The sequence below is a fragment of the Penicillium lagena genome (genome assembly GCF_028827675.1).
Source record: "Penicillium lagena strain IBT 129212 chromosome Unknown utg000001l_segment0_segment0, whole genome shotgun sequence".
Classification (NCBI taxonomy): Eukaryota; Fungi; Ascomycota; class Eurotiomycetes; order Eurotiales; family Aspergillaceae; genus Penicillium; species Penicillium lagena.
Window position 1 is genome coordinate 4,228,413 of NW_026623222.1, and position 26,488 is coordinate 4,254,900.

The 26,488-nt window shown below is 49.4% G+C and overlaps 12 protein-coding genes across 12 annotated transcripts; 9 read left to right on the forward strand and 3 right to left on the reverse strand.

Moving 5' to 3' along the window:
- Positions 1-248: 248 nt before the first annotated feature.
- Positions 249-2,606, reverse strand: N7510_001858 (putative respiratory complex assembly protein Rmp1; the record flags this gene model as incomplete). The annotated part of the gene is made up of 1 exon (XM_056973785.1): positions 249-2,606. One exon carries the CDS (start codon positions 2,604-2,606, stop codon positions 249-251), a length of 2,358 nt encoding a protein of 785 aa, XP_056838902.1.
- Positions 2,607-3,008: 402 nt separating this feature from the next.
- On the forward strand, positions 3,009-3,810 carry N7510_001859 (O-methyltransferase; the record flags this gene model as incomplete). The annotated part of the gene is made up of 2 exons (XM_056973786.1): positions 3,009-3,719; positions 3,778-3,810. The coding sequence occupies 2 exons, from the start codon at positions 3,009-3,011 to the stop codon at positions 3,808-3,810; spliced, it is 744 nt and encodes a 247-aa protein (XP_056838903.1).
- Positions 3,811-3,972: 162 nt separating this feature from the next.
- On the reverse strand, positions 3,973-5,276 carry N7510_001860 (N-terminal C2 domain-containing protein; the record flags this gene model as incomplete). The annotated part of the gene is made up of 5 exons (XM_056973787.1): positions 3,973-4,558; positions 4,606-5,009; positions 5,066-5,089; positions 5,157-5,173; positions 5,264-5,276. The coding sequence occupies 5 exons, from the start codon at positions 5,274-5,276 to the stop codon at positions 3,973-3,975; spliced, it is 1,044 nt and encodes a 347-aa protein (XP_056838904.1).
- A 295-nt stretch (positions 5,277-5,571) lies between these two features.
- N7510_001861 (uncharacterized protein) lies at positions 5,572-5,979 on the forward strand (the record flags this gene model as incomplete). Its single annotated transcript, XM_056973788.1, has 1 exon — positions 5,572-5,979. The coding sequence occupies one exon, from the start codon at positions 5,572-5,574 to the stop codon at positions 5,977-5,979; it is 408 nt and encodes a 135-aa protein (XP_056838905.1).
- Positions 5,980-8,892: 2,913 nt separating this feature from the next.
- Positions 8,893-9,129, forward strand: N7510_001862 (uncharacterized protein; the record flags this gene model as incomplete). Its single annotated transcript, XM_056973789.1, has 1 exon — positions 8,893-9,129. The coding sequence occupies one exon, from the start codon at positions 8,893-8,895 to the stop codon at positions 9,127-9,129; it is 237 nt and encodes a 78-aa protein (XP_056838906.1).
- Positions 9,130-9,626: 497 nt separating this feature from the next.
- On the forward strand, positions 9,627-11,746 carry N7510_001863 (uncharacterized protein; the record flags this gene model as incomplete). The annotated part of the gene is made up of 2 exons (XM_056973790.1): positions 9,627-11,651; positions 11,708-11,746. 2 exons carry the CDS (start codon positions 9,627-9,629, stop codon positions 11,744-11,746), a joined length of 2,064 nt encoding a protein of 687 aa, XP_056838907.1.
- Positions 11,747-12,554: 808 nt separating this feature from the next.
- N7510_001864 (transcription factor domain-containing protein) lies at positions 12,555-14,606 on the forward strand (the record flags this gene model as incomplete). The annotated part of the gene is made up of 5 exons (XM_056973791.1): positions 12,555-12,670; positions 12,770-13,363; positions 13,423-13,632; positions 13,693-13,958; positions 14,011-14,606. The coding sequence occupies 5 exons, from the start codon at positions 12,555-12,557 to the stop codon at positions 14,604-14,606; spliced, it is 1,782 nt and encodes a 593-aa protein (XP_056838908.1).
- Positions 14,607-15,802: 1,196 nt separating this feature from the next.
- On the forward strand, positions 15,803-16,410 carry N7510_001865 (uncharacterized protein; the record flags this gene model as incomplete). The annotated part of the gene is made up of 3 exons (XM_056973792.1): positions 15,803-16,073; positions 16,138-16,242; positions 16,298-16,410. 3 exons carry the CDS (start codon positions 15,803-15,805, stop codon positions 16,408-16,410), a joined length of 489 nt encoding a protein of 162 aa, XP_056838909.1.
- A 193-nt stretch (positions 16,411-16,603) lies between these two features.
- N7510_001866 (alpha/beta fold hydrolase) lies at positions 16,604-17,935 on the reverse strand (the record flags this gene model as incomplete). Its single annotated transcript, XM_056973793.1, has 2 exons — positions 16,604-17,534; positions 17,697-17,935. 2 exons carry the CDS (start codon positions 17,933-17,935, stop codon positions 16,604-16,606), a joined length of 1,170 nt encoding a protein of 389 aa, XP_056838910.1.
- Positions 17,936-18,755: 820 nt separating this feature from the next.
- Positions 18,756-20,516, forward strand: N7510_001867 (uncharacterized protein; the record flags this gene model as incomplete). The annotated part of the gene is made up of 1 exon (XM_056973794.1): positions 18,756-20,516. The coding sequence occupies one exon, from the start codon at positions 18,756-18,758 to the stop codon at positions 20,514-20,516; it is 1,761 nt and encodes a 586-aa protein (XP_056838911.1).
- A 543-nt stretch (positions 20,517-21,059) lies between these two features.
- On the forward strand, positions 21,060-23,199 carry N7510_001868 (MDR family MFS transporter; the record flags this gene model as incomplete). The annotated part of the gene is made up of 9 exons (XM_056973795.1): positions 21,060-21,326; positions 21,377-21,453; positions 21,508-21,559; positions 21,617-21,791; positions 21,849-21,872; positions 21,932-22,003; positions 22,056-22,559; positions 22,610-22,770; positions 22,825-23,199. 9 exons carry the CDS (start codon positions 21,060-21,062, stop codon positions 23,197-23,199), a joined length of 1,707 nt encoding a protein of 568 aa, XP_056838912.1.
- A 724-nt stretch (positions 23,200-23,923) lies between these two features.
- On the forward strand, positions 23,924-25,636 carry N7510_001869 (uncharacterized protein; the record flags this gene model as incomplete). Its single annotated transcript, XM_056973796.1, has 9 exons — positions 23,924-24,283; positions 24,340-24,376; positions 24,441-24,576; positions 24,623-24,660; positions 24,714-24,881; positions 24,931-24,983; positions 25,047-25,143; positions 25,201-25,454; positions 25,520-25,636. 9 exons carry the CDS (start codon positions 23,924-23,926, stop codon positions 25,634-25,636), a joined length of 1,260 nt encoding a protein of 419 aa, XP_056838913.1.
- Positions 25,637-26,488: the final 852 nt, after the last annotated feature.

The window sequence follows — 26,488 nt, forward strand, 5'->3', positions numbered from 1 at the left end:
ATCGGAATCGTGAGCAGTGTGTGTATAAGGAGGTGCTAATTGATTCGAGGCTCGCTGTGAAGGAATGAGGGTATGTGGAGGAGGAAGGGACAACAAGTTGTCGTCGGTGTTGGTGGTTCGATCGGTGGGGCAGCGGGTTTGTGGAACCCCGACTTGGTGACAACGAAACTACTGGACGACACGATACTATACAGTTGTTAAATTAAATATAGCTACATGTTGTTATGGTACAAATTCTGGGAGTTCGTTCAAAAATGCTCCTCGTCCTCCTCCTCTGCTGGCTGGATCCGGTGGACTTCAAAGGCCATTTCACAGGCGGTGTTGTAGAACGAGTGGAAGTCCCGGTCAAGAGCCTCCTGGAGCGCATCATCCGCTTCGGATGTGGGCTGAGTTGGCGGGATCTTCATTTCCACGAAGAGGTCAGTTGCCTGCGCTGCAAGGAACGGTCCACCACCATAGAAGCGACCAGTTAACCGGCGGCCCTGGAATTCAAAGTGCTGAAGAGCAAGGCTTTGCACATCGTTGAATGGAGGAAGCATGTACTCGGCGGAGATGTGGTCCTCAAAGAGTGTGTCAGTGTCATGGCCTTCCTGACCAATCGTCTCCTCAGGGATCTTCGATTTAAGCAATTCACGCGGCAGCATGATATGGCAGAATGGTGGTAGCACCACCGATGTCTTGGTGGCCATAGGGTTGAAGATGCCCTGTAGCGACGTCTTGATGCTCTGCAACATTGCTTGGTGATTCAGAAAGCCATAAAGGTTCTCGGATCCCGATAGAAGGTCGCGATAGACATGACGAGTGAATCGAAGATCCAGGCCGTTTTCAGGAAGCAAATAGTCGACGCTATTGTTCATAAGGACGGCTTTCACACTCCGGATTTCGAGGTCGATTTCAGCCTTTTCCATATCCCCGGTAAGTTTGATATTCACATCAACTCCAATATCGAGTGGTGGCAAAGAACCGGCGTGCTTAGACGTCGGCATCAAATGAATCCGATACGGCTCGTCGCCTTGACCGAGACCGATGGGAGACAATGTGTTAAGAAAAGATGCAGCGCGGGGCACTGCAGCCGCAAAGGTGCGCGGAAGAGCCATTCGGCCGAGTTGCGAGGCATTGATGGACGCTTCGGTGAGGGAAGGAGTTTTGCGCATAAAAAGACATTTCCCAACAGCTGCGGTTACTGATTCATGGATCCTGGCACCGGGCGTCGTGGGCACTGAAGAAAGCCGAAGAAGTTTCAGCAACTCGTCAGACAATTGAGACTGGTGTTTATCAAAGAATGGGGTCGCAAGCTTCTCGGCCTCCATGGCTTGGGCGGAGGACAAGGCCCAACGAAACCATTGCTTCTGCCGATCGAACCACGACACATTGGCCTCGGGGTCGAAACTATAAGCGCTGGCCGGCTCTGAGGAGGGCAAGTAGGTGGAGAAAGGTATTAAAGTGGGTGCCATATCGGTGATCGCAAGGTTCAATGTTCTCCGAGCATTGTCTGCGCCCGATTTGTTCTCGGCCAGATAGATGATCTTTCTTGGGACGTTCAATTCGTGCTCCACAGCCACCTGGTAGGTCCGATTGACCCACTCCAGGAAGTCCTGTCTGAAGAGGTTGCCAGTTTCCGTCACAGCCGGACCCAAATCGACCTCTTCCTCGCGGATTCGGGTAGTGACATCCAGAATGATCTCGCGGATAAGCTCACAAGCGCTCTGCTTGCCAACCACTCTCACGAGACCCAGTGATTGCGTAACATCGATGCTGGCATCATGGAGATTGGCCAGGTCGTCGAAAGAGAAGTGCTCTGCATTCAAAAGCAAATAGATAAATGGGGGCGGCAAGCGAATGTCCACCTGGCCAATCTCGTTGATCGTGGACATCTGCCAGCAGTCCCGAAGGATACGCTCCGCCAAAAGGGCCTTCCCTTTCAGCTCCCTGGATGCCGCAATTCGATCGGAGGCGCGACCGCCAGTTCTTGTCTCGGTGCTGATGAACACCGAGGTCCCGGGCTTCCATGCACTGGCCCGCGCGTGTCGGGAATTGTCGTTACCTTCCGGGGCATGTTGCGCGTGTTCTGCGAGGTATTCCAGAAGTTGTTTCCGGGTAAAGGATGACGACAGGTTTAATCGAATGTCTTTCCAATCGGGAACTGACACCTTCTGACCAACGTCGAACAACCCGCGACAGCCCTCAATTCGTTCCCTGACGGCACCGTCGACAAGTGGAGAACCTTCTTCTTCCAAATCACCGAGTATAGAATGAAGCGTTGGTCTTTCCGTACCGTCATTCGCTGCCACCAGGGGAGGATCGCGCTGTCGCTTCTTGCGGCGGCTCCGTTGCGGCACTACCACAACCTCCTTGTGTTCTCCAAGCACCTCCGTATTGAGCGTAATGCGTTGACTTGGAGACGGTCGCTTCTCTCTTCGTCGGCGGAAGTTCACTCGGTGTTCGTAATGATCATTGTGGTAGTGTGGTTGATCGTCCGCACTCGAAGTGCTCTGAAGCCGAGTAAAGACATCATGCCCGCAAGACGTCCGCAGCAGCGACCAGGGACACAACCGGGACTGGAATTCCAGGAGCCCTGATGCGCTGGTCGGAGGACGTCGAAGCATCGGGGTATTCGGGATTTGCGCGGTCTTGGACAACAAGTCGAGGCAGATCGCTTTTCTTCTGCCGGAGATAAAAAAAGGCAGTGAATGCCTCAGGCAGCACCCGCGCAAGGCTAACCCAAAACAGTCATCTGGACTACAGCCTTTGAGCTTACCTTCTCCGACTCTCCATGCCCGGGGATTTGAAGCCGGACATTTCCACTTTTGGCTATGGCCGAGCCCTTGAGAAGGTATATAAAAAGGGTCATGGAGGAAGGATATGGGTTATTTCACTAAAGCTCCTGTCTCAATAATCGTGTCCCGGAATCTCCAATTCATACATACGCAATGTCGAAACCAAACTCTCCTCCCGCCCGGAAGTGGGCTTTTGTAAGTCTACCGAGATAACTCATATACATTAACAATATGCCCATTCTCATAACTCAACAGGACGGCCGCGAAGTCGACCTGCTTCACTACATCTTCTCCCGCCCCGATATCAAGCAGTTGCGCGGGAACCCTGAAAAGGTCCTGGCTGCCATTGATGATTACTGCCAGAAGTTCAATCTGCTTATGAACGTGGGCCCAACGAAAGGCCCGTTCGTCACCAATCTCATCGCCGAGCGCAAGCCGTCAATCATGATCGAGCTAGGCGGATATATTGGCTACTCGGCCATTCTTTTTGCTGCAGCCGTGCGCGCAAATGGAGGGAAGCGATTCTTGAGCCTTGAGAACAACCCCGAAATGGCGGCTGTCGCGAATCAACTGGTCGAGTTGGCGGGTCTGCGCGATACTGTGCAGATCCTGGTCGGCTCAAGCAGTGACTTGCTGATGGAGATTATTTCAGAACAGAAGGACATTCAGCGCGTGGAGATGCTGTTCCTGGACCACTGGCAGGATCTTTACTTGCCGGATCTATGGCTGCTGGAGCAGTTGGATGTCTTGGTCCCAGGGACCTCGGTCTTGCTCGCGGATAATGTGATTATGCCCGGGGCGCCGAAGTATCTGGAGTGGGTGAAGGCGACTCCCGCGCAGAAGAAGGAATTGGTGAAGAAACTGGGCACAGGATCTCCGGTGCCCAAGCCGGAACTGGTGTACGACACGACAGTGCACGAGTTTGAGGCTGAGTTTGGCAAGGTATGTCTTCACATGAAGTTCTGGTGGGCAAGATGGATTGCTAATAAGTGGATTATAGGATGGCATTGCAGTTACCGAGATCAAGGCATAAGAGTCTGTCTAGTGTACTACCTGGCCCCTTCTGTTGTTGTAACTTTGCGAAGATAGCTTGGGAACCATATAATCATCGACTTTGAAAACATTTGCACCTTTTAATTCCACATCCACACCGTTGAATTACAGTATTTGTAGGCGTGTATCACTCAGCGAGTAGCTACTCTTTCGCTGCGACTTGCCAACTCCGCAAATCCTCCCGCACATCAAACTCAGACAGCTCATTATTCGAGTTCCGAATTCTCCATCCGCGTCCCTTCGCGCCATCATAAATCTGCTGCTCAATACTGCCCCCTTTCTGCCCATGGCCGAGTGCGGAAAGGGAATCGGGAGACCTGCTGCTGTTGTGGGAATGATTGCTGGAACTTTTGGGGCGTTTCTCGAAACTTAAACTGGGTGACAATCTCTTGCCCGAGCGAGTCTGCCGATCAGCGGTCTCGGTTGTCAGGAAAGAGTCTGCGTGGTCATCTTCGGCCGCAGCTCCGCGGTTGGTGTTGTGAGCTTTGTTGTTCCAGCAAGAACTGCCAGCAAATAACTCTTCAACCAGTTTGTCCGCCGGCAGATCGCCAGCTCGAGAGGTCCATGATGCTGCTAACGTGCGTCGATACATGTCTTGCATATCAGCTACTTCGCGGCTTTGTACATTGATGGATGGCAACTGGCCCAATTCGTCGTGGTCGACCGGTTCCGAGGAGTGGACGACACCGGCAATACCGCCAAAGACGGTGGCAGATTTCAACGCAGGGCTATCAACGGTCAGCGCAGTCGGTATTTCTAGCACCTGTGCACATACGTAGTGAAGTTGCGATCGCCTTCCACTTGACGCATCGCTATCCCAATCTTGAGAGTACTGTTGACCTTGCTTTCGAACATCAAGTACCGACGCACAACGCCCTCATCGTCTTCACCCTTGTCCACATACTCAGCGAGATTGAGCTTGATCTTGCCCAGCGGGTTCTTATCGGCGTTGGAGAATTCCTGAAAGACCTCAAAGAACACATCGCACTCCTGAAGGATGGACGTTCGGTCAATGGTAAGGCGCACTTGCAGTGCTTTTTCGTAGTTCCAGTAGGCTTGGTGGTCGAGAAGAGTCGCTTTCTCTGTAGTTCCATGGTGCTCGGTTGCGCTGGATGATGGGAGGCGCCACCGTACGAAGACGACGCCCTTGCTCAGAGGGACATTGTTGATATCGATGATCTGAGAGTTGTATTAGTATGATCAACGCATTGAAAGAGCCAATTTTCAGCTCTCACCCTCAGAACAAGGTCAAATCGAGGCTAGAGTAAGATCACATGGTTTAGTCACTGATGATGCTTCATCCGGGAGCTCCGTGGACTGGCTTACCCTCCTGTTCTTGGGAACTGTGAGCACAGCAAGTATCAGCATATTGCGAAAGAATAGTTCATCTTTTGCTTAAGAAACAAATGCACGAGGTGTACTTTACAACGTACCAAATGCTTGCATGGTGGCTGAATCAAGTGGCCATGTATGGATGGGTCAAGCAGTTTCACTGTGCCATTCACGACTTCAAGTGGACTCTGGTCCCTAGGACCTGCCTAAGGGGTCTGTCTGGTCTTGCGACTGGGATCAAGAGACAAGTGACATCAGTCCTGGATGGTGTCGTGGAGCTCTGCCCGTGCGATCCCGATAAGCTCAGCGGGCGGTGAGCCCCACAAGGGAAGAACACCAGAACCCAAGCTCTTTCTTCGTCTTCCCACGACTACCATTCCGGATACCCTTCATAACACAAACAACCATAATGAATAAACAAGAGCCATCACTTCCCTCTCCGCCATCTGAGGCAGTCTCGGCTGTGCCCCTCGACTCATCCATTCGCACGACTTCAATTCACCCCGACCTCTCCGAGATCCGCGTGCCAGGGGAGCCGTTGCCCTCATACCGCTACAATCCAGTGACATGCCAGCCTCTCGATGAGGCGGAAATTCGCCTTCAGCTCGAGCGACTGCGCCGCGAGCATCCATCACAAGAAGCAGCCCTGAGGGCGCAGGAGCAAGCCGCGAAAGAAGCAAAGCAAAGAATCGAGAGTGCCGAGCGAAAGCGCGAACAAATTCAAAAGGCCATGGACAAGAAGATCAAGGAACGCAATACCGAGATGAAGGTTCTTTCCAAGTATCAGGAGGTCAAGGCTTCTGATATTCCGTCGTGAAAAACGCAACTCCACCCACAGCAATAATTTCGAAGTGCAGAGAATGAATCGCAGACCACCCAACCAGTGTTACAACCCTTCAGAATTGCTGAGCGGCTACAATACTTTGTTAGGAGTACCATGTCTGTTCGGGCCTCATGTACGAAGTCGCTGCACGCCATTGACTGGAACCCGCCAAACGGTGTCTATCTTGCCCCCCTGAGATTTCCTCCAGCCACTCTTTCAACCTGGAGATTTATCTCATTATCCAATTCACAGGATATTATTGATGCCAAGTTGCGTGAATCGCTTCTGTATCATCAACTGCAAGCTCGAAATCATCCTCTCTCCTGCCTCGGAGATTTGGCTCAGCATCCACTCTTATGCGATCAGCTCATCCTATGAAAAAAGGAATGTCGAGATGGTGCCGCCCACTAGGGTCTTCGTGCACTCCGAATCAAATTATCGCATGGTTTCTCCTGTTTAAGGCTGAAGTTGGATAGCACCACACGCAGCTCTAGCTTGCAACCTCAGCAGCTTTGGGAACTTTTTTCCTCGGCATGTATTTTTCGATTTACACTGATAAAAAGAGAATCCCTTGACATGCTCTAATCATTCACTCTTAACTACTCCATTCAAATAGCATGGCCAGCATGCGATCCCTTAGGTTGTGGGATTGAGGCCAGAAGTACAGCCGGCAGTCGTCGAGCAATCAGAAGCAGATGTACAATCGACGCCAGTATAGCACCACTGCGACCCATCTGAGCTTCCAGCAAAATTCCCACTCTCCACAAGCAGCAGTTTCGTTGAGGCTGCATCGTTTCGCTATCAGGCCCCTCTCAAACATGGCTGCAGAGAGGACGGTGGTGGCTTGGAGAGCACAGGCGAGGAGACCGACGTGAAACTTCCTTGTTGCGGATGGAAATGAATTCTGCGGGATAATATCAATCCATTAGCAAAGAGATCTATCGCAAGAATAGTAGGGTGACAGTCCGATTGTGCATTGGTTTGGCCGACTGGTGGCTTGATGCGGTTATAGATTCCCGGTTTAGGTCCTGACACTCTGAAGGGGTTGTTTGGACTCGGTAGCTTTGAGGAATGCTTCTGGAGATAGACCTCAAGGACCTTCCTCCAGCTTTATGTGTCCTATATTTTTACTTACCAACCAGTGGCTATGTAGAGAACTGCATCCTTCCCCTTTGCCACCATTGGGGCGTGAGGATGCGGGAACAACCATTTATGAGACGGGTCTGAAAGATTGAGATCCTTCAAGTCAAAACTTATTTGCACAGAAGTCTTGAGGAAGTGGCCCCTGAGGGCCCTGCTGGGGGGCGATTTTCTTGCCAGGGGCGAGTACTCAGACTCCTATTCTTATTGGAAAACGTGTGTTTTGTAGAGGAGGAGAGGTCAAGACGTGCGCCCCGTATGAGCGATAAGAACTTCACAATTTAAGCATTCAACGATGGGCGGTGGCTGCAGCTTACAGTCCTTGGCTTAAGAGGGATTTCGGACCCCCAATAGCCTGAAACTAGAAGGAGCTTTGATGATTAGATATTAGGTATCCGCCACAGATCTTCAGGGTCCTGTTCTGTTTTTCACAGCCTCATCCTATCTTTCACGGCCTTGTTCTATTTTCCAAAGCCTTACTTCGTCTCTCCAGCATCAGACGAAGAATTCCAGAACTCATCACGCTCAGAGGCATTTAACTCCTAAAAAATATTACCAGCAGAAAAAATAATCTCAAATGATTTTAGACCACCTCCAATTTGACGGGCATCCCTGACCAACGTTACTATTGTTGGTAGAGTCGCCACGATCCGCCCCCACTGTCGGACGCTATACAAGGTGACAGCAGATGACAGTCTGCAAAAATTGGACCCTGGATGCCAGATCTCTGCTGATTCACATATCGTAAAGCTTCCCCCAACATCAATCTTCACGTTCTCGCCGGGGCCGAGGTCGAATGGGACGATGAAGTCAAAAGACTTCGCTTATACCATTCCGACCCCCTCACGCATGCTATAGACGGGCAAATAGATTAAATTGAGACATCTCGGGAGATCCCTTCATATATATTAAGACTATCCGTTCATGTGAAGAAGATTCTCCGAGGTCTTCTTGTGCTGCTATAGATCTCAACATGGTCATGTGATCCAGAAACCCCTGATTGGGCAAGGGATTTGTTTTCCTCCTGTCTGCCCAAGGAGGAAGGATCTTCCAATGCCGTCTGTGCATCAAGGCCGCTGCTCTCGGAGGATTTTCGGATAAACGCCAATGCCTGTCTGCAAATCCCTCCAGACTACGGAGGCCTCCGTACATACTCGCGCGGACGTCAGCCTCATTTCCCTTTTTATGTTCTTCCAAGTCATAGTTTCCCCTTTTCCCCTGCTTTTTTTAGTGGCGTCATGGCGTCACTATTGAACGAACTATTCTCAAGAAGGGACAGAATAGCCGAACACACCGACCCTTTCCCGTGACCACAGCGAATGTGGTGCATCGCTTCAAGAATGTGGATATTATCCACTTCCAAGGTCGCAGGGGTGGGGGGTTGACCAACACCTGCCAAGCGGGTACGATGATGTACGAAAGGGAACCTTCGGCCTCACCTTCCGAGACAATAAGTTGTGATCGGCGTGATCCAGTCGCACTGTCTTCGGAGATGGGCACGCAAACTTTCCACTAACGCTCTAGCGGGGATTAAGCCCGGGCTACTAGTCTCCCGGACCACGTATGTACGCGAATGATGTACAACCAAGAAATGGTAGACTCGATCGACCACCTACACAGGATTTCTGCCAATGAAAGTCGACTATCCCCAACCGTGATATCAATTCTAAAATATTGGATCCCGGGGACCCCGGGGGAAAAGCGCTCAGAGTTGGGGGAATGCGGTGATTTATTGCGGAGTCACTTTCCTGGGGAGGTTTTCCCCGAATGAGGACCTCTCCGTTCCTTGACAAGGATTACAGTCACGAGCCCGCAGTTCTGGAGCCTCTGATATCAACGGCTGGAGAAAAAAAGGCGCGCTATACTGGAACACGGCTGCAGCACCCCGCCTGTGGCCCACTCATGGTGTTGTCCCGTTGGCTGGTCTATCACAGTCTGGACGCCAACCTTGGCTCCGCTCTCTGTGGTGTGGAGCCGGTCCAAGCCCCAGATATCCAACCCTAGCACATTTGCGTCCGCATACACCCCAGATCGAGGTCATCATCGAATTGAACCATGGCCCAATTCACGAACAGTAAACATGTGCCTGCGCTTCCCGTGCCGAGGGAGGCGATTTCCGTGGCTTGCTCTGACTCGAGCTAGTTTTGACCCATGGATGGTTCTCAGGCACAGGGTAACTCTGGGGTCCGGGGAACTGCATCACAGCTAGCATAATGGTCTAATTTCTTATCACATGGCAGGAACCGAGCCTTTTTTCCTCGGTACGAACTAGCTTTTGAGAGTTAATGCGGTTGGGTAATTTCCGCCGCACAGCACATATATCGTCAATGGCGCACCCGAGCTACTCAGCTCGCTCGCTTTTATTTTGGTGTCCCATCCTGCCCCCGGCCTCCAGTTCTCTTACTCCAGGACAGGATCGAGGAACCGAAATCGGTCAAATTGTCTCCGGGCAAACCAAGGTGCACGACAACAGAGCCAGCTCCGCGCATTAAACCAACACCATGCGTTTCTTTCCGGTTATCACTACTGCCCTCCTGGTCGCGACCGGAGTGAATGGCGCACCTCCTACGTCTTCTGCAGCTCCGATTGTTGCGAATCAAGACAATGCTCCCGCCCCCGCTGCCACCAATGCTGAGACAGATGTAGCGAATGCCGCTGCTGCTGCCGCAGCCGCCGCCGCTACCACTACATCTAAGCGCGAAGGCGTGCAGGTGGCGGATACAAATACCGACCAGAACACAGCCACAAAACAAAGTAATAATGCCGCTGCAGCCGGCGCCAATTCTGTAACTGTGTCGATTCCCTCGGTCCCGGAGAATACTCCAGCTTCGACGACGACAAGTAAGGCTGCCGCCTCAGCCCCAACTTCCGGTACTTCATCCGGTTCGAGCTCTTCTTCGTCAACCAGCTCCGACTCTATTGGTGCCGATATCTCCTCCGCCCTAGGCAACCTGCTCGGTCTCGGATCAGGATCAGGTGATAGTGATCCTCTCGGCGGTCTCGGAGAACTTCTGCAGGGTCTGGAGAACCTGTTAAATCCTGATTTCCTGGCGGAGCTCACAGACACCTTCAAATATCTTTCTACTGCGTTGGCTCCTCCCGTCGACACAACTCTGCGTACTCTCGTCGCCAATGCCAACGAGTTGTTGACAACCTCGTTTATCCAAAAAACAGAGACTCTCATCGATAATGCCAACAATTTGTTGACGGCCTCGTTTGTCCAAAAGACAGAGACCCTTATCGACAATGCCAACAATCTGCTCACCTCCTCGTTCATATCTAAGACGGAGACTCTGATTGACAACGCCAATCTCTTGCTTACGAAGGGATTCGTGACCAAGACCGACAATTTGATCGACAATGCCAGCAGTCTGCTCACTACGTCGGTTGTCAATGACCTCAAGTCTTTGCTCGGTCAACTCACTCCTCTGCTACCCGAGCTCAAGGGGCTTCTCACCCCTGCAACGATCAAGACTTTGGAGAGCCTTTTGACGAACGCCGGCAGCCTGCTGACAGCTCAATTTGTCAAAGAGACCGACCATTTGGTCACTGAGGCCAACTCTCTGTTGAGCGCGAATGTTGTTCAGGATCTGAAGGATCTGTTGAACCAGGTTGCTCCTCTGCTGCCCGAACTCAAGTCCCTCCTGAAGCCGGCAACTCTTAAGGAATTGCAGAATCTGTTGACGAACGCCAGTAACTTGTTGACGCCAGACAGCGTTAATATGATCAGCAACCTCCTGTCCAATGCCAACAGCCTGCTGACACCTTCATTGGTGAAGGGCCTGAAGGGTCTCCTCGGTGATGTCGAGCCTCTGCTTCCCGAACTCAAGACGCTGCTCAAGCCGGCGACGATTTCTGCCATCAGCAACCTCTTGACCAATGCCAACAGCTTGCTTTCGACCGCCAATGTACATGAGATCGAGAGCTTGCTCTCCAACGCTGGCGGTCTCCTGACAGCTTCGAACACGAAGGAAATCGAGAACTTGCTCTCGAACGCCAACGGCTTGCTTACGCCTTCCTTCATCAAGGAGACAAGTAGCCTCATCAGCGATGCTAGCGGCCTTCTTACACCTGCCCTGGTCAAGGGCTTGAAACAGATCCTGGCAGACGTGATCCCCTTGCTGCCTGAGCTGAAGTCGTTGCTTACGCCAGGAACGATTTCTGGCATTGCAAGCCTCTTGACAAACGCCAACTCTTTGTTGACCAAGTCTAATGTCAAGGAGATCGAGTCTTTGCTGTCCAATGCTGCTGGTCTGCTTAATGATGTGCTGCCGGTCATGCCCCAGCTGAAGAAATCGGTGCTCCGGCCAGCTGTCATTGAGGATCTTGGATATTTGGTAACCAATGCCACCGATCTACTCAAGCCCAAGTTCGTCAACGAAACGCGTGGCCTCATTGGTGATGTTGCACCATACATCACGCCTGGCCTTTTGCTTCAGGTGGGCGATTTGTTGGGCAACGCCAACGAGCTGTTGACGCAGAAATTCGTCAACGAGACATCCACCCTCATCGAGGACGTTTCTGACGTAAGTCTCCTTTTCTATTAACTATCTGATAAATATTTGCTGACTCTGCTTTACAGTTGCTGCCGGTACTCATGAAGCTGTTGGGTGATATGTGAGGTTGAGTTTTGAACGTGCTCTCAACCTGTTACGATTCATAAGGATTTATGTATCTTTTATGTCGTCGTGGATGTTCTTACGAATACGACTTTAATGTGCTTGGATGATAATCTATGAAAGTCCTATATTTGAGACCGTATACTCTCGTTGTAGCGTAGTATAAGAAAAAGGTAGAACTTCCTGGCTCCCACATAACAACATGGCTGAACTGGAGGAATGTTAGGGCGCTTTGACTGAGGACGTCATTGCATGAGAAGCAGGAATAATAGCTGACTGTTGCATTATCTATCATGAGTGAGTCCCCTGAAAATCCATCTGATCAACGAGGAACCTTAATGTATTATGAGAGACTGATCGTGATAAATAAGGATGATCGCGACAAGTAAGGATTAAGGCCGTGGGTTATTACTTTGCCTCTCAGTTTAAAATAGATTGTCTTCATTGTCATTGCGTTGATGAATGACCACAACAGTCGTGCCTTCCTTCTATATCAAATTCAATATTTGTTGTCCCTCTGAAAGGTTTAGTGTAATGAAAACTTCCATCAGTCCCCGTCCAATCAATGCCAAGACAATGCTTACTGTTGGACCGGAGTTACGGCCAATTTAATGCACCGAAATCCGTTTTAACCTCCCACCCTTCAATAATCCAGTTCCAAACTCCGTCGCACTTCAAACTTGCCGAACTCCTTGTGCCGCTGATCTATGTCTTTGAGTGTACTTACTACTGTTCAACTCTCAGGTTCCCCTTTTCCCCTTCACTCAGTGCCGCACCGTTAACTCCGAATCCCAACGGAGTTTTCATACTATGGAGTCTAGCAGACTCGACACCGGATTTCCTGCACCTTACGGTCGGGCATGCGTAAACTGCTCCCGAGCAAAGTGCAAATGCATACTTCTCGCCAGTGGTACTGATTGCGAAAGGTCAGTGGTTTGCTGCCCTCGAATCGCATGTGCAAATTCGCTTCGTTTCGCCACCATAGAAGAAAATATGTTTCTTAATTCATAAATTAACTTGTTTAGATGCCACCGCCTGAATAAGGAATGCCGGCCATCGCAGCCAGTCCGAAAGCGCACTAGCAGGCGCTCCGAGGCTTCTAGAACTGCACAACTCGAAGCCAAGCTTGACAGCCTTGTTTCTATGCTTCAATCGGGTGATGTTAAATCCAAATCCGCGGCGAATCTGCACACTGGAAATTCCAGAGATGCGTCCTTGTCAGATGAGGCCAGAAGCTCGGCGCACGGCTTCTCTCCCCTCCATGGAGAGCAGGGAATTCTCTCTCCGTCAACAACAGAATCAACATATGCTCAACCATCCCCATTGGGGAATTTGACTTCATTAATTTCTCCGGCAGAGGAGGAGCAAGTCTTTAATGATTTCCGCACGAAGAGCATGGAATACCTTCCCATAGCTTACATTCCTCCCCACGTTACCTCATCTCAATTTCGCCAAGAAAAGCCATTTTTCTGGTTTTGTATAATGGCAGTATCAGCAAAAAACCTCGAGCGGCGTGATGCGCTTCTGAACAAAGTGAACTTCTTTATTTACCAAAAGATCCTTCTTGGCGTTGAGTCAACCTTGGATTTGCTTCTTGGTTTAATGACCTATACCTCGTGGTAAGTATAATCTAAAAAGGCACTCGGCTTACAATCATTATTCTAACAATGATCGCCAGGACCATATTGTCGAAAAAGCCGTTTATGAATTTTGTGGGCCACATGATCATGGGGCTAGTATGCGAACTTGGAATCAACAAAGATGTTCCAAAGGAGCAATCAGCATTGCATACCTTCAAGAGCTCTATCGGTTGGAAGGTTCCAACACCTGCCCTTCGAACTATGGAGGAGCGTAGGGCTGTGCTCGGTGCCTTTCTAATAACGTCAAGGTATGGGGCAAATTAACTGTCCATATATCAATTGCGAGCCAAGCTAACATTTTCTCATAGTATTGCAGTGGCTATGCTGAAGATAGACGCTCTTCGGTGGACACCACATATGGAAGAGAGTCTATTTCTGTTACAGCAGGAGAAAGAAAGCCCGCAGGATGAGCTTCTGGTCACTCTCGTACGAATACAACTGGTGGCTGATAAGGCTTATAATCTGCAACGTGATGAGGAGAGGAATTCTGCTCCGACAGCCTTCTATGTCAAGAGTCTCCAGTCGCAGTTGAACGCGGTAAAGCAGCAGATTCCGCCCCATCTACAACAACACCGTGGGTTTCCCAGTATCCTTAGCAGCGCTCTCATTACTAATGACTTGTCCAGTAAACGTTCTTTTGTATCTTTCTCACTCGGAGATTATAATCAATGAGGCATCCATCTCCAAGTTTCCGGTTCTCTCGAATGGCCCAGATCTACATCGCATGGAAAGCCTCTATACTTGTCTCCGGGCAGCCCAAACCTGGATAGACGTCTGGCTCAGTCTGCCGCCTGAGGACTACATATCGTGCTCATTTTTAATGTTCTTCCAGTTCTCCCGCGCCTTGGTCAACTTATACAGAATCTCCACTTTGGAGGATCCTGCATGGGACAAGCGCACAATACGGGAAACTGCAAACCTGTTGGAAATTATCGATCGCCTAGTTGAACAGACTCAAAAGGCTGCGCACCACCTTTGCCCGAATACGCCTAGTCAGGATTATGGAATGACTTTGTTTGGTAGAGGAGTCAGAATGGTTCAATCTTTGAAACAAGCCTGGGAGGCAAAGCTAACAGAAGAAAACCCGAGGCCCCCAGAAATACCGGTCAGCGTCTGTGTGAACGACACTGAGATTGGACCAGCTGATTCTAATCTGCCGGATATCTTACCGTTGGACGTGTTCGACGATGCTTGGATGATGGAGTTTTTGGCTGCGATGTGAGATTTTATTGGATTTAATGTCACAGAGCCGAAGCGAATTTAAATGCAGAGGGTTACGAGATGGGCCGTTGTTTTGGTACGCCGCAAATGGCTGTCAATACAATTAAGATTTGCCTAATCTGTTTTAGTTTTTGTATAATAGTCATAATGGGAATTGAGATGATGGTAATTTGAGTGGTTTATTTTCCCTTCTTAGGGATTGTTTTGTAAAGTTGATTCTTCGGGCAGGCTTGGGTTCATTTAGTTTGTCTTCCTTGATATGTCTTCTAAATTCTGACTTGTCTTGAAATCCTTTGCCAAGCTATATTTAGAGAGCTGCTCTAAATATATTTCCTTTCTGTTGCTGAGCTGAGTCATACGACTAATTATTTGAGACGCAGTGAGGCCACCAATGTCACCGTGCAGTTGTCGTCGTGTGGGGGGCTTTTGCTTTTCTCCGTCACCGCAGGTTACCTCCGCTAGTGCAAGTCTAGGCGACGTAGTGTGCCCACATTATTCGCTCGCAAGGCTAGTCTGCCAAATGATTTCAGGCCCGAATCTGAAGACATCATGTAGGTGAGACCTAGTTTTTCGCGACGGGAGATGCCTAACCATGATGGTATGTCTCGGATTATTCTACCGGTGAACTCCTCTGAGCACCAAAAAAAGCACGATGCCCAGTTCGGAGCGATCTGCACCCTCTAAGATCAAGGCGGATGGAGATTTTTCATCTTGATGGCGTCGCAAATCGAGACACAGAGGCGCTTTTGGCATGTGCTGTATCGACTTTGTTTCAAAGCCCCGGTAGTGTTTGTAGCGAATAAGCTCTGCTCGTGCTTTATGGTGATGATATCAGTGAACCTCATGGCTACCCCAGGCCTAAGTGACAAATCAAATCGCGGGACAAGGTCGCCGATTACCCGAGGACTTCTGACTTCCGCCGCCGCTTTTGAGTTCACGTTGCTTCATAGGGATGTCTTACCTTCCCGATTGGGGGATCGCGCTGTGAGCAGTGATCATCAGCGGACACAGCCCCAGCTGCAAGGAAACCTGTTGGAAGCGCTCAGCAGCGAAGAAATAATTGAACCAGAAGCTGAATTCCAGAACTATAAGAAGAGACTCCTTCCTCGCCTAGATTTTATCCTGCTCATAATAAATCTACTTTCTCAAGAAGCAATCCTCGTATTCGTTTCCAGTTCAATACTCGCAGCCACCAAGATGCGTTTCCTCGCAGCCCTCGCTTTGCTTACCACCGCCGGCCTGACTCAGGCTGCCAGCTTCAAGCTGAAGACTACCGGTGCTGCCAACAAGGCTCACAATAACCTCTATGTCTACACTTACCACACCGGTGCCGGATTTAATGATGCTGTTCTTGACAATGACGAGAGCGGCGCCCCCTCGATTCATCTGAATGAGACGAGAGTGAGCTTTGAGCTCGGTACTCACACCCCGTGGGATATGGATGTTGGTGGAGACACCAACTACGCCTGTAGGTCTTTCTCTATCATTGATCGTTGTCAAGAAACGATATAACTGACATGATATGTGAATAGCGTGGGAGGCTGTGACTGTCAACGCCGGTGTGGGCAGTACGGGTTTCTCGATCAACGAGAATGGCCTTGTTTGGTCGGAGAAGGAGGGCTTTGGCGGTTGGCTTGGTGAGTGTATATTCTTTTCTGCCTGAACACTGTGGCTAATGTCTTTGATTTTCAGTCTGTGAGTGGTTTCACAACGGACCACAGCTCTTCTGGATCAACCGCTTTTACAGTTACACGGTCCCTTGCAGCTGCAGCAAGGTTAAGCTTGATCCTGTCTATGCGGCTTAAAGTATTGATGTTTACAATGACATGTGAATGGATATCTTCCGCCTAATTTTCAATGATCTAATTTCATTACCCTGTGTGGAATAGCCTCACTTCTTCCCTATTTTATCAAATTTAATATATTGCTACATACTGATTTTCCATGACAACTTATACTTTGGCCTCGTCAATTAAATGGGTCTTTCATTTCTATATTTTATAATTCTAAAGACCAGAACTTGCCAATGATAGCGCTAGCTTGCTCTGAACATGTAACCGGGAGTTCATGGCCACAGTTAAGCACCTCAAATCTCACATTCTCCTCCCCAAGCACAGCAATAGCATCCTCTCGCAGATCATCGGCAAGAATAATCGGGTCGGTTTCACCAGCCAAGATCAAAACCTTGGGTTTCTGACCGGCTGTTGGAATATGACGCCACATCTCCTGCTGTGCAACATTGGGTGCATGGCGAATCGACGATATAAACGAAGGGACAAACCCCGGATGCGTCATGAGCTGCCAATTCACGGCTCCCGCGACGCTGACGTGCGGGTATGCTTCAATCAATGGGCCATCATCTGAGGCGTTTTCCTTGGGAAGTTCTTCGGATGGCGCATTCAGGATATTGAAGGAAATTCCAGACTTGGAGTTCTGCGCCTGGTAATTGGTTCCGGTTGTAGCTTTACCACCTCCCAGGCTACGCTTTACGAACCATTTGAGCAGCGCTTCTGGGAAAAATGGTGTCGAGTACATGAGTCTCATTGTCCACCCGCGTCGTTCGGGTCGGATCAGGCCGGCGGGTGTCAGTAAGGTCACGCTGCGAATCATATGAGGAAAATTTGCGGCAAAGTTCGATGCGATACCACCGCCGAGTGAATATCCCATGATGTCAAATCCGTGGGCCGGTCCTCCAGAACCGGTCCAAGAGACCGGAGAAGAGGTCAGGGCGAGAAGGATCTGAGAGGTGTATAGTCGCGCGTCATAGGGAAGGTCACCCGGGGCATCAGAATACCCACGACCCCACAGATCCATGAGGAGTACACGGCAACCATGTTCGTTGACAAGTCTCTGGGCCAATGGATACAAAGCCAGTGAAGGAGTCGAGATACCGTGGACTAGGAGAACAAAGCGTCCATTGGTAGGGCCCCTAAAGGTAAATTCGCAGGTAAGCTGTAAGTTTGAGGACCAGATGTTAAGGTAAATCTTATCAGATCAACAGTAGATTTCAGAGAAGTATACCATCCGAAAGCATCTATTAAGAATATTTGACAAAACTTATGTCCTTGACGGATTGCATCATGTAACCTACCATTCATAACATCGGAATGTTCCGTACGGACTATTTACGTCTCGGGCTCCCGGTAAGGCATCGGGTGGATATGGCAATCCGGCCTTATCCGAGTCTGTGAGGCTCGGCAACACCGTCTTCAGTGGCGAAGGGATAAGTTTGGGTGGGCTGCTGCGTGTGGATAGATGGCCCAAAAGAAGGACTGCGAGTCCCGCTGTCAGAGGGAGAGTATAGGTTGGCTGAAGTAAATTGGAGACCATGGCGAGAATGGACCTGTAAGAGTGAAAAAGGTCAAGGGAGAGAGTACAATGATTTGGGCTCTGAGTAATTTAAGTACGGCAAGCGGTCCACTATTATTTCGCTACCCTCAACCAAACTAACGTTACCGAAGTCCTGGTGGGCTTTTCCTTATCAGTTACCGCCGTTGGAATTAATCGGTGCTAGAGTATCCCCCGCATACGTAGTAGGCGTACAGAGTGGTGCGGTTCATTACATACAAGATTGGTTACAATTGGCTGTCTTTGGCCCCGATCTAGCCGTAATCTTCCTTTGCCCTGAAACATTCCCTCTTTTGGGAGTTTTGTCCCCGTTGTGCTCTAGCAAAGTTTCGGGTGAGAACTCCATAGAACGCCAAGTACCTCGGCTAATATTTCATCCTAAAAGAACGGCCGCAGGAAGGAAACCACTGCCTTTTATGGGAGCATATATGTATTCAGATCGATCTTCTATGTAATCCCAGACATGTCTTCTCTGATTTCTTCTGCACTTATGTCACGATTTCTGTATTTTCGTAACGGGAGTCTGTGCCCTAATAGATTGCCTCTTTGGGACGCTAGCCGCATACAGCTCCCATACGCGACATTGCGGGGAGGGAAATTCGAAGCAAATTTTTCGGTCGGATCGTCCCCCTGGAAAACAGGATAAATACCCCCGGTTCGCGACGGACTTTTTTTCGGCACATGCCGCGTCTGTTTCACAAATAACTCATCCGACTGATACTTTCTTTGTCTGCACTACTCAAGCAGCTAGCCCGAAGGGCTACCACCAACATCTCTTGCAGCCAAACAAACTCGGGCCACCATGGACGGAAAACACGGCCCGGAGCCGACCGATGACCAGACGCTGGCCCGGCTGGGCAAGAAACAGGTCCTGAAGCGACGATTCGGAGTCGTCTCGATCTTCGGGTTCGCCATCGCTGAGCTCATTACATGGGAAACCGTACTTGTCCTGTTCGAGCAATCCTATGAGAACGGCGGTCCCAGCGGCGCGTTCTACGGCTACATCATCGCCTCAGTCTCCACATTATCGGTCTATATAGTCATCTCGGAGCTGGCATCCATGGCGCCAATTGCTGGCGGCCAGTATTACTGGGTCTACATGATGGCTCCCCTACGTTGGAAGAAAATCTCAAGCTACCTCATCGGGTGGCTGACCTCCCTGGCCTGGATCGCAACTATCGCAACCGAGTCCATTTTCCTCGGTACGATCATCGAAGGCTTAATCAAGCTGGAACAGCCTAGCTTTGAAGTGCAGCGATGGCACAACACACTATGGTCTTGGGCCATGGTGGCAATTGCCATCTTTATCAACATCATCATCCCCAATACGTTGCCCAAGTTTGAAATCATCATCCTGGTCCTACACATGCTTGGCTTCGTTGCCATCACGGCTGCACTTCTTGCGCTATCACCGAAAGCTTCCCCTGAATTCGTGTTCCACACGGTGTCAAATGGCGGTAACTGGCCCAGTCAAGGCATTTCCTACTGCATTGGGTTCATTGGGAATGTCGCTACCTTTGTCGGTGCCGACGCAAGCATTCACATGGCGGAGGAAATCGAAAACGCAGCAATCAACCTTCCCCGCGCCATCGTCGGTGGCATGAGTATGAACAGTCTCCTCGGATTCTCCATGATGCTCACCATTCTCTTCTGTCTGGGGCCCGACCCGAAGACGGTGAATTCGATTTTGGGATCAGATACTGGTTTCCCATACATCCAGTTGTTCTACAACTCAACACAATCTTACGCAGCAGCAGCAGTTATGACAGCCATCGGCATCGTTCTCACCATGGCGTGCTCGGTTGGCATTACTACAACAGCATCTCGTATGACATGGTCCTTTGCCCGCGATTACGGACTGCCCTATTCCCGCTTTATTTTGAAAGTCAGCAAGCGCAACAAAGTCCCAGTTGTGGCCGTCTTCGTAGTCTGTGCCTTTGCCTGTGCCCTGACGCTCATCTACATCGGCTCTACTACGGCATTCAACGACGTCATTTCCCTCACGGTCACCGCATTCTATGGCTCCTATCTTTTCCCAAGCGCGATGCTCCTGTACCACCGAGTCAAAGGGAATGTTCTCCCGCACGGAACCCTCATCCAGGGCCAAGGTATCGACCGCCTCAATAGCCTATCGACTACCGCCAAAGCGACTGATCCAAAGGACACTGCCCATGCTCCACTCTCCGATACCATTGAGATCCATCCGAACGCAGCTGCTCAAGACGGTCTCGGTGCCAACACCACCATCCCAGAGAAGAGTTCCGCCCGCCCCATCGAGCTCAACGTAGCGGAAGCGCCTCTGATCTGGGGGCCCTGGAAAATCCCAGGTATCTTGGGGACGTTAAACAATCTCTACGCTTGCCTCTACATGATCTTCGTGATCTTCTGGAGCACATGGCCCCCCGCAACGCCAGTTAACTACACAACTATGAACTACAGTATTGTCGTTACCGTTGGTGTCCTCATTCTGAGTGGCGTCTGGTATATTGTACGCGGCAGGACGGAATATAAAGGTCCGCTCATTGACGACGATGTTGCGGCCATCATGCACATTGCCGTATAGTGACGGGTATAACTGGTGTGGGCGATGGAAGTGGATTGGTTGTCAAATGCTTATACAGGCCGACTTTGTGGTCTTCTTAACATAAATATGTTTTTATGTCTTAAGCGAAATGTAACAAATACCCTCAGCGCGCAGATCTCTATATACCATGCAACCAAATACAGAGAAGCTAATCTTCTAAACCGAATACGAGAGCCTTCTTGCAAGTGGTCCGGACAAATACAGCACCCACCGGACTAGGATATGCCGGTCGGACCAATAGCTAGCCGCGTCGCGGCTAGCTATTGGTCCGACCTGAGCGAATATGTAGCTTCTTAAAAATTTTTAAGATAGGGGATGCGGTTAGGGGACCGGAGTTCGGGAGCGGGATTCCCACCCCCGACCGATAAAATTGGTAGTTTGTTATAAGCAAGCAATCGCCAGGGTTGTTAACTGTCTGCCTGCAGATTATTTCTACTGATGCCGGTGTGAAAGAATTTTGTCCACTACATCCAGTTTCTCTCCTTTCTGAAACTAGGTGCTATACTCTACAGCCTTCCCAAGATGGAAGAGAAACCGCCAAACAGTGCAGAACTTTCGAGTTCTGATGAGCAACATGCTCCTGTCGCTCAAAATCCAACAAAGGACGATTCGTCCTCCACATTATCAGCGTCAAATCTTGCGTTGGATCCCACAGACTTGGATGCAAAGACGGAGCCTGCAAAAGATGGAGAAAGGGAATACATTGCCGGTTTCAAATTATTTATGGTAATCGCAGCAGTCACTCTGGTCTGCTTTCTAGTTATGCTTGATACTTCCATCATTGTCACCGTAAGTCCTGGATCCCGTGTTTACCAAACAGTTTTCTAACACCACTACAGGCCATCCCCAAAATCACAACTCATTTTCACTCCCTCGAAGACATAGGATGGTATGGTAGTGCGTACCAGATTGCCAGGTGAGAGGCATTCGAATATACTACATGCCTGATTTTGCCTAATCCACCATGCAGTGCTTCTCTACAACCCCTTACAGGGAGAATCTATACCAACTTCAGTACAAAGGTATTTGATTCAGGTATTTTCTGGATGTGCTCGAAAATGCTAATATACTTTGAGCAGTGGACGTATCTGTCGTTTTTTCTAATTTTTGAGTTGGGCTCACTTCTATGCGCTATCTCTACCTCATCAAAAATGTTGATTGTCGCTCGAGCCGTGGCGGGCTTGGGTTCGTCGGGATTGCTGAACGGCTCTATGACCATCATTGCATCTTCGGTCCCAATGTACAAATCACCAGGTATGGAATTTACTTTGCATTCAATTGGGATCAACTTTTGCTAACATCTCTATCCAGCTTTGATTGGGATCATGATGGGTTGTAAGTCCTCCTCCGTCGCTCTTTCCAGGCCAAGTAGTTCATTGCTGACTTCACCTAAGTTGGCCAGATGGGAATCGTCCTCGGGCCCGTACTAGGTGGTGCATTCACGGAATATTCCACTTGGAGATGGTGTAAGTAGCAAATAAGCCTGTCTCTGGGAATAGCAACTAACCACACCCAAAGGCTTCTACCTCAATCTTCCAGTTGGAGCCGTTGCGGCGCTGTTGCTCGTCATCGTCCAAATTCCCGACCAGGTTGAAAAGCCTTCAATTTCACTAGTCAAGGAAACTGTCCTCCATAAGCTTGATCTTATTGGCTTTGTTCTCTTTGCCCCAGCGGCCATTCAATTGCTGCTTGCCCTTCAATACGGAGGCAACAAGTTCGCCTGGAATAGCTCCACTGTAATTGGACTATTTTGTGGTTCAGGTGTTACATTTATCGTCTTCTTGCTCTGGGAACATCGCCAAAAGGAACGCGCCATGATCCCGTTGGCCATGCTCAGGATGCGACGTGTCTGGTCGAGTTGCTTAACGATGGCTTGTATTATGGCCCTTGTGCTCTGCAACTCCTACTATCTTCCGGTTTACTTCCAGGCTGTCAAGAATGTTTCGCCTATTCTCAGCGGTGTCTACATGTTGCCTGGGATTCTGTCTCAGTTGGTATTTGCAGTAATGTCAGGATTGCTGAGTATGTCAAATCCCCTGTGTTTTGGACCACTTGAACTGACGATATTGCAGTTGGCAAGCTCGGTTATTATCTCCCATGGGCTGTCTTCAGTGGTGTAGCCACCGCCATCGGTAATGGCCTGTTGTCTACATTCAAACCCGAAACACCGACTGCCAAGTGGGTTGGATATCAAATCCTCTTAGGTGCCGGTCGAGGATCAGGGTTTCAGACGGTGAGGTTTCCCCAGGTCATCTAGACAGTCCGCTAATGAGTTTTCATTTCAAAGCCGATGGTAGCCGTGCAAAACGCTCTTCCACCTGCACAAGTCTCCGTCGCCATGTCTGTTCTGATATTTGCTCAGACCTTATCCGGCGCAGTGTTTCTCACTTTTGCGAACGTGATCTTCGATAACGGCTTGAGAACCCTGGTTCCGCAGTACGCACCGTCGGTTGACCCTGAGGCTCTAATTGCCGCTGGAGCTTCTGGCATTCGAAATGTGGTCGCTGGCAATAACCTTGCAGGGGTGCTGAGGGCCTATTGTAACAGCATAGATCATGTTTTTTACATGGCTGCCGCACTTGGGGTGGGTATCTTTGCATCCTCTTGGGGGATGGGATGGAAGGATGTCCGGAAAAAGAAGCCTACGGGCGACAAGGTGTAACTGTGGGCTGCCATTGTTGGTACATAATTAGATCTAGACGAGCCAAGTTAAAGAGGTGTCGGGCCTGGTTCACACTATAGAAAATAATATCTCAGCTCGCCTTATAGTACTGCATACGGAGTAACTCTAGGTCACGATGAAAAGACCATGGTTGTGGCAACACGGCTGGTCAAGAAACTCGTCATCGTCGTTGTTAGATCGACACTTTGTACAAGCTTTGACTGGCGGAGCACCTCACATTCCTGGATAGGACTAGCCCTATGGATTGATGCTCAGCCAATCCCCGCGATCTCCTTTCAGTCCTATCTCGAGCAGGTAAAACTTTCGTTAGGATTAAGGTGAAGGTAACAATAGCTTATACTGTTCAAGAATTGTGATCATATGATAAAAACCTTACTGTGAACAAATTTCGATATGGTGCGAATAGACAGATATGTGTCAAACGTGCTACACCAAGATCCTGCAGGCTATTCTCCACCCATAGTCGCCCATCGTATTTTTTGCCCCCAGCTGCCAGGATTTGATGCGACCATGATTATCTATCCAACACGCCCCTGGCGATCTTCCAACAGCCCCATGTTTATTTTTGTCTGGAAAATATTTGCAGGATAAGGGGGAAGTACGCAGTTTGAGGCCCTCTTCAGCCTTCTAATCCTGCTATATTTTCTTTACAGCATCGGCAACTAAGAATCTTTTTTTTGTTGTCTCTACCTATATCCTCAAAATGGGCGCCCAGAGCCTTCTCTTGACCATCTATCTGGCGCTTTTAGTCTGTCACTCCACTGCAATTCCCCAAGCTATTGTCGAGCCAAGGGATACCCGCGAGCCAAGTATATTACAGGCCCCGAAACTTCAAGTACGGTTTCCTGGATTCTATTTCAAGGAAGCAGCTGAAAACTGCAATGGTAACCAATTCGATACCCTGGTAAAAACTGTGGAAGAGGTTATACCATACATGGAAAAGAACAAGGACGACCTCTATAACACACCGGGATGGAACCGCTTTTTTGTTCAAAATGAATACGTCCGCACAATTGAACGCATGGGATTGGGCTCGAGAGTCGTGGACGGAAAGAACTGGGAGGTAAGTGTATTTCAATTCTTGAAGCTGTTGAGGCTAATAACACTGTTCCCCGTAAGAATTCTGCACGCTACCCGTACTACAAGATGATTATCAGTAAGTTCAACGGTCATTTCATTTATTTTTATATTTTCAGTCATTTAACCGCTAATTTATTTAGACAATTTCAATCAGGTCATCAATTTCCCTACGCAAGGAAAGAAAAATTGGAAAGAGGGAATCCAGAAGGATAGGATTACATTGACTTGCAAACATGTCAATATCAACGCCAAAGATAGTTGTGCGAATCAAGGCACGTAAGTGAATAATTGTCTAGAGCGTGACTTCTGCTAATTATTTTAGATGGGCCACGACTTATCGCCCTAGGGTAACGGGGAGAGGTATATATACTTCGTTTCCTTCGGTTTTACAAAGGCTAACTGTCCCTATGTAGGCGAAGTTGTGGTCTTCTGCCCGAATTTCTTTGATGACGCGCGGACTAAACATCTGAGTCAAATAAATCATGGTCATGCGTGGCAGATAGGAACATTGTCGTCAAGAGAGCATGTTCTGGCGCATGAAATGTTTCATGCCCAATCGGCGGTTGGGACTGAAGAGCACAGTGAGCTTCTAGGATACCAATAATTGTTCTTCACTAACATACGCTTTAGTAACTGATCTAAATGCCGAGCTTCCCGGTGAGGGTACTTTCACAAAAGACGTGGTATGTGTTAGGTCTATTTCTATCGCTGCATTTGAAGTCAGATGGCTAATGATGGGCTACTAGTACGTTTACGGCGCCACCAGATGTGCAAAATTTGCTTGGCTTTATCTCGACCACGGAATAAAGAAGCGTCAAGTTAATATTCAAGTCCAGAGAAATGGTAAGAACTGAACGAGCAAAAGATAACGCACGAACGGAACCTAACGGCTAGATTTAGCGGACAATTATGCGTGGCTATTTACCTTCAATTGGTTCAACGATAAGCTTAAATGGGGTTCAAACGGGCAATATATCTGGGCTCGCGACGAGTTCAGGCGCAGTTTGCTTGGCCCGCGGTCCGGAACAAATATGACCTCGTGGGAAAACACAAACTGGGAGGGTACTGCTACATTCGACTCAGATGATACAACGGATGAAGATGAAGTCTGGCCACTTCCCAATTGTCACCAGGTTGGCGGGGATCCGATGAATGTTGACTGCGAATACATGAATGAGCCTTACAAGCAGTGGATGACGGACCATGGCTACTCCGCTAGCCCATCTCGACTCCCTTCCAGCACACCTCTGACTTCCAGCACACCTCTGATTCCCAGCATATCCCTGATACCTACACCCACTTCTTCTGCAGCACCATCGTGCACCGATTCAAATGACTGCTCTGGGTGGCTCTGTGGGTCAGGGTTGGAGGCTGCATGCTGGGATTCGTTCTGTAAATGTGGGCCTACGACCACTGCTTCTCCCACTGCCTCTCCCACTGATTCCACAGCACTATCGTGCACCGATTCAAATGACTGCTCTGGGTGGCTCTGTGGGTCAGGGTTGGAGGCTGCATGCTGGGATTCGTTCTGTAAATGTGGGCCTACGACCACTGCTTCTCCCACTGCCTCTCCCACTGATTCCACAGCACTATCGTGCACCGATTCAAATGACTGCTCTGGGTGGCTCTGTGGGTCAGGGTTGGAGGCTGCATGCTGGGATTCGTTCTGTAAATGTGGGCCTACGACCACTGCCTCTCCCACTGATTCCACAGCACTATCGTGCACCGATTCAAGTGACTGCTCTGGGTGGCTCTGTGGATCAATGTTGGAGGCTGCGTGCTGGGATTCGTTCTGCAAATGTGGGCCTACGACTTAATTCGGCTCGTCTCCTGGCAAGTATCGCCGATGCCGCCACTATTTATCATAGATGATGATGGTTAGCAATAATCTCGAAGATCGCCATAGTTCAAGCATAGACTAACAGCATACTTGATATGATAAGAAATTGTGAAAGTCATTCAAGAGGATAGTGGCGTTATTTTACCTCCATTACTAGATTGGCAATAGCACGCAAGTCAAGGGTCCGGGGGCTACTCAGAATAAGGTAGTCGGAACAAGAGGCGCCGTAGTTTGTATAGGCATAGACTGCTAGAAGGCCAGGGATAAGTGCGGAGAGTGCAAAGCGCTTTTTGATTCGTGTGAAGAGTAGAAGTCCGAGGGATGAGAGAAACAAGTTTAATGAGGAAA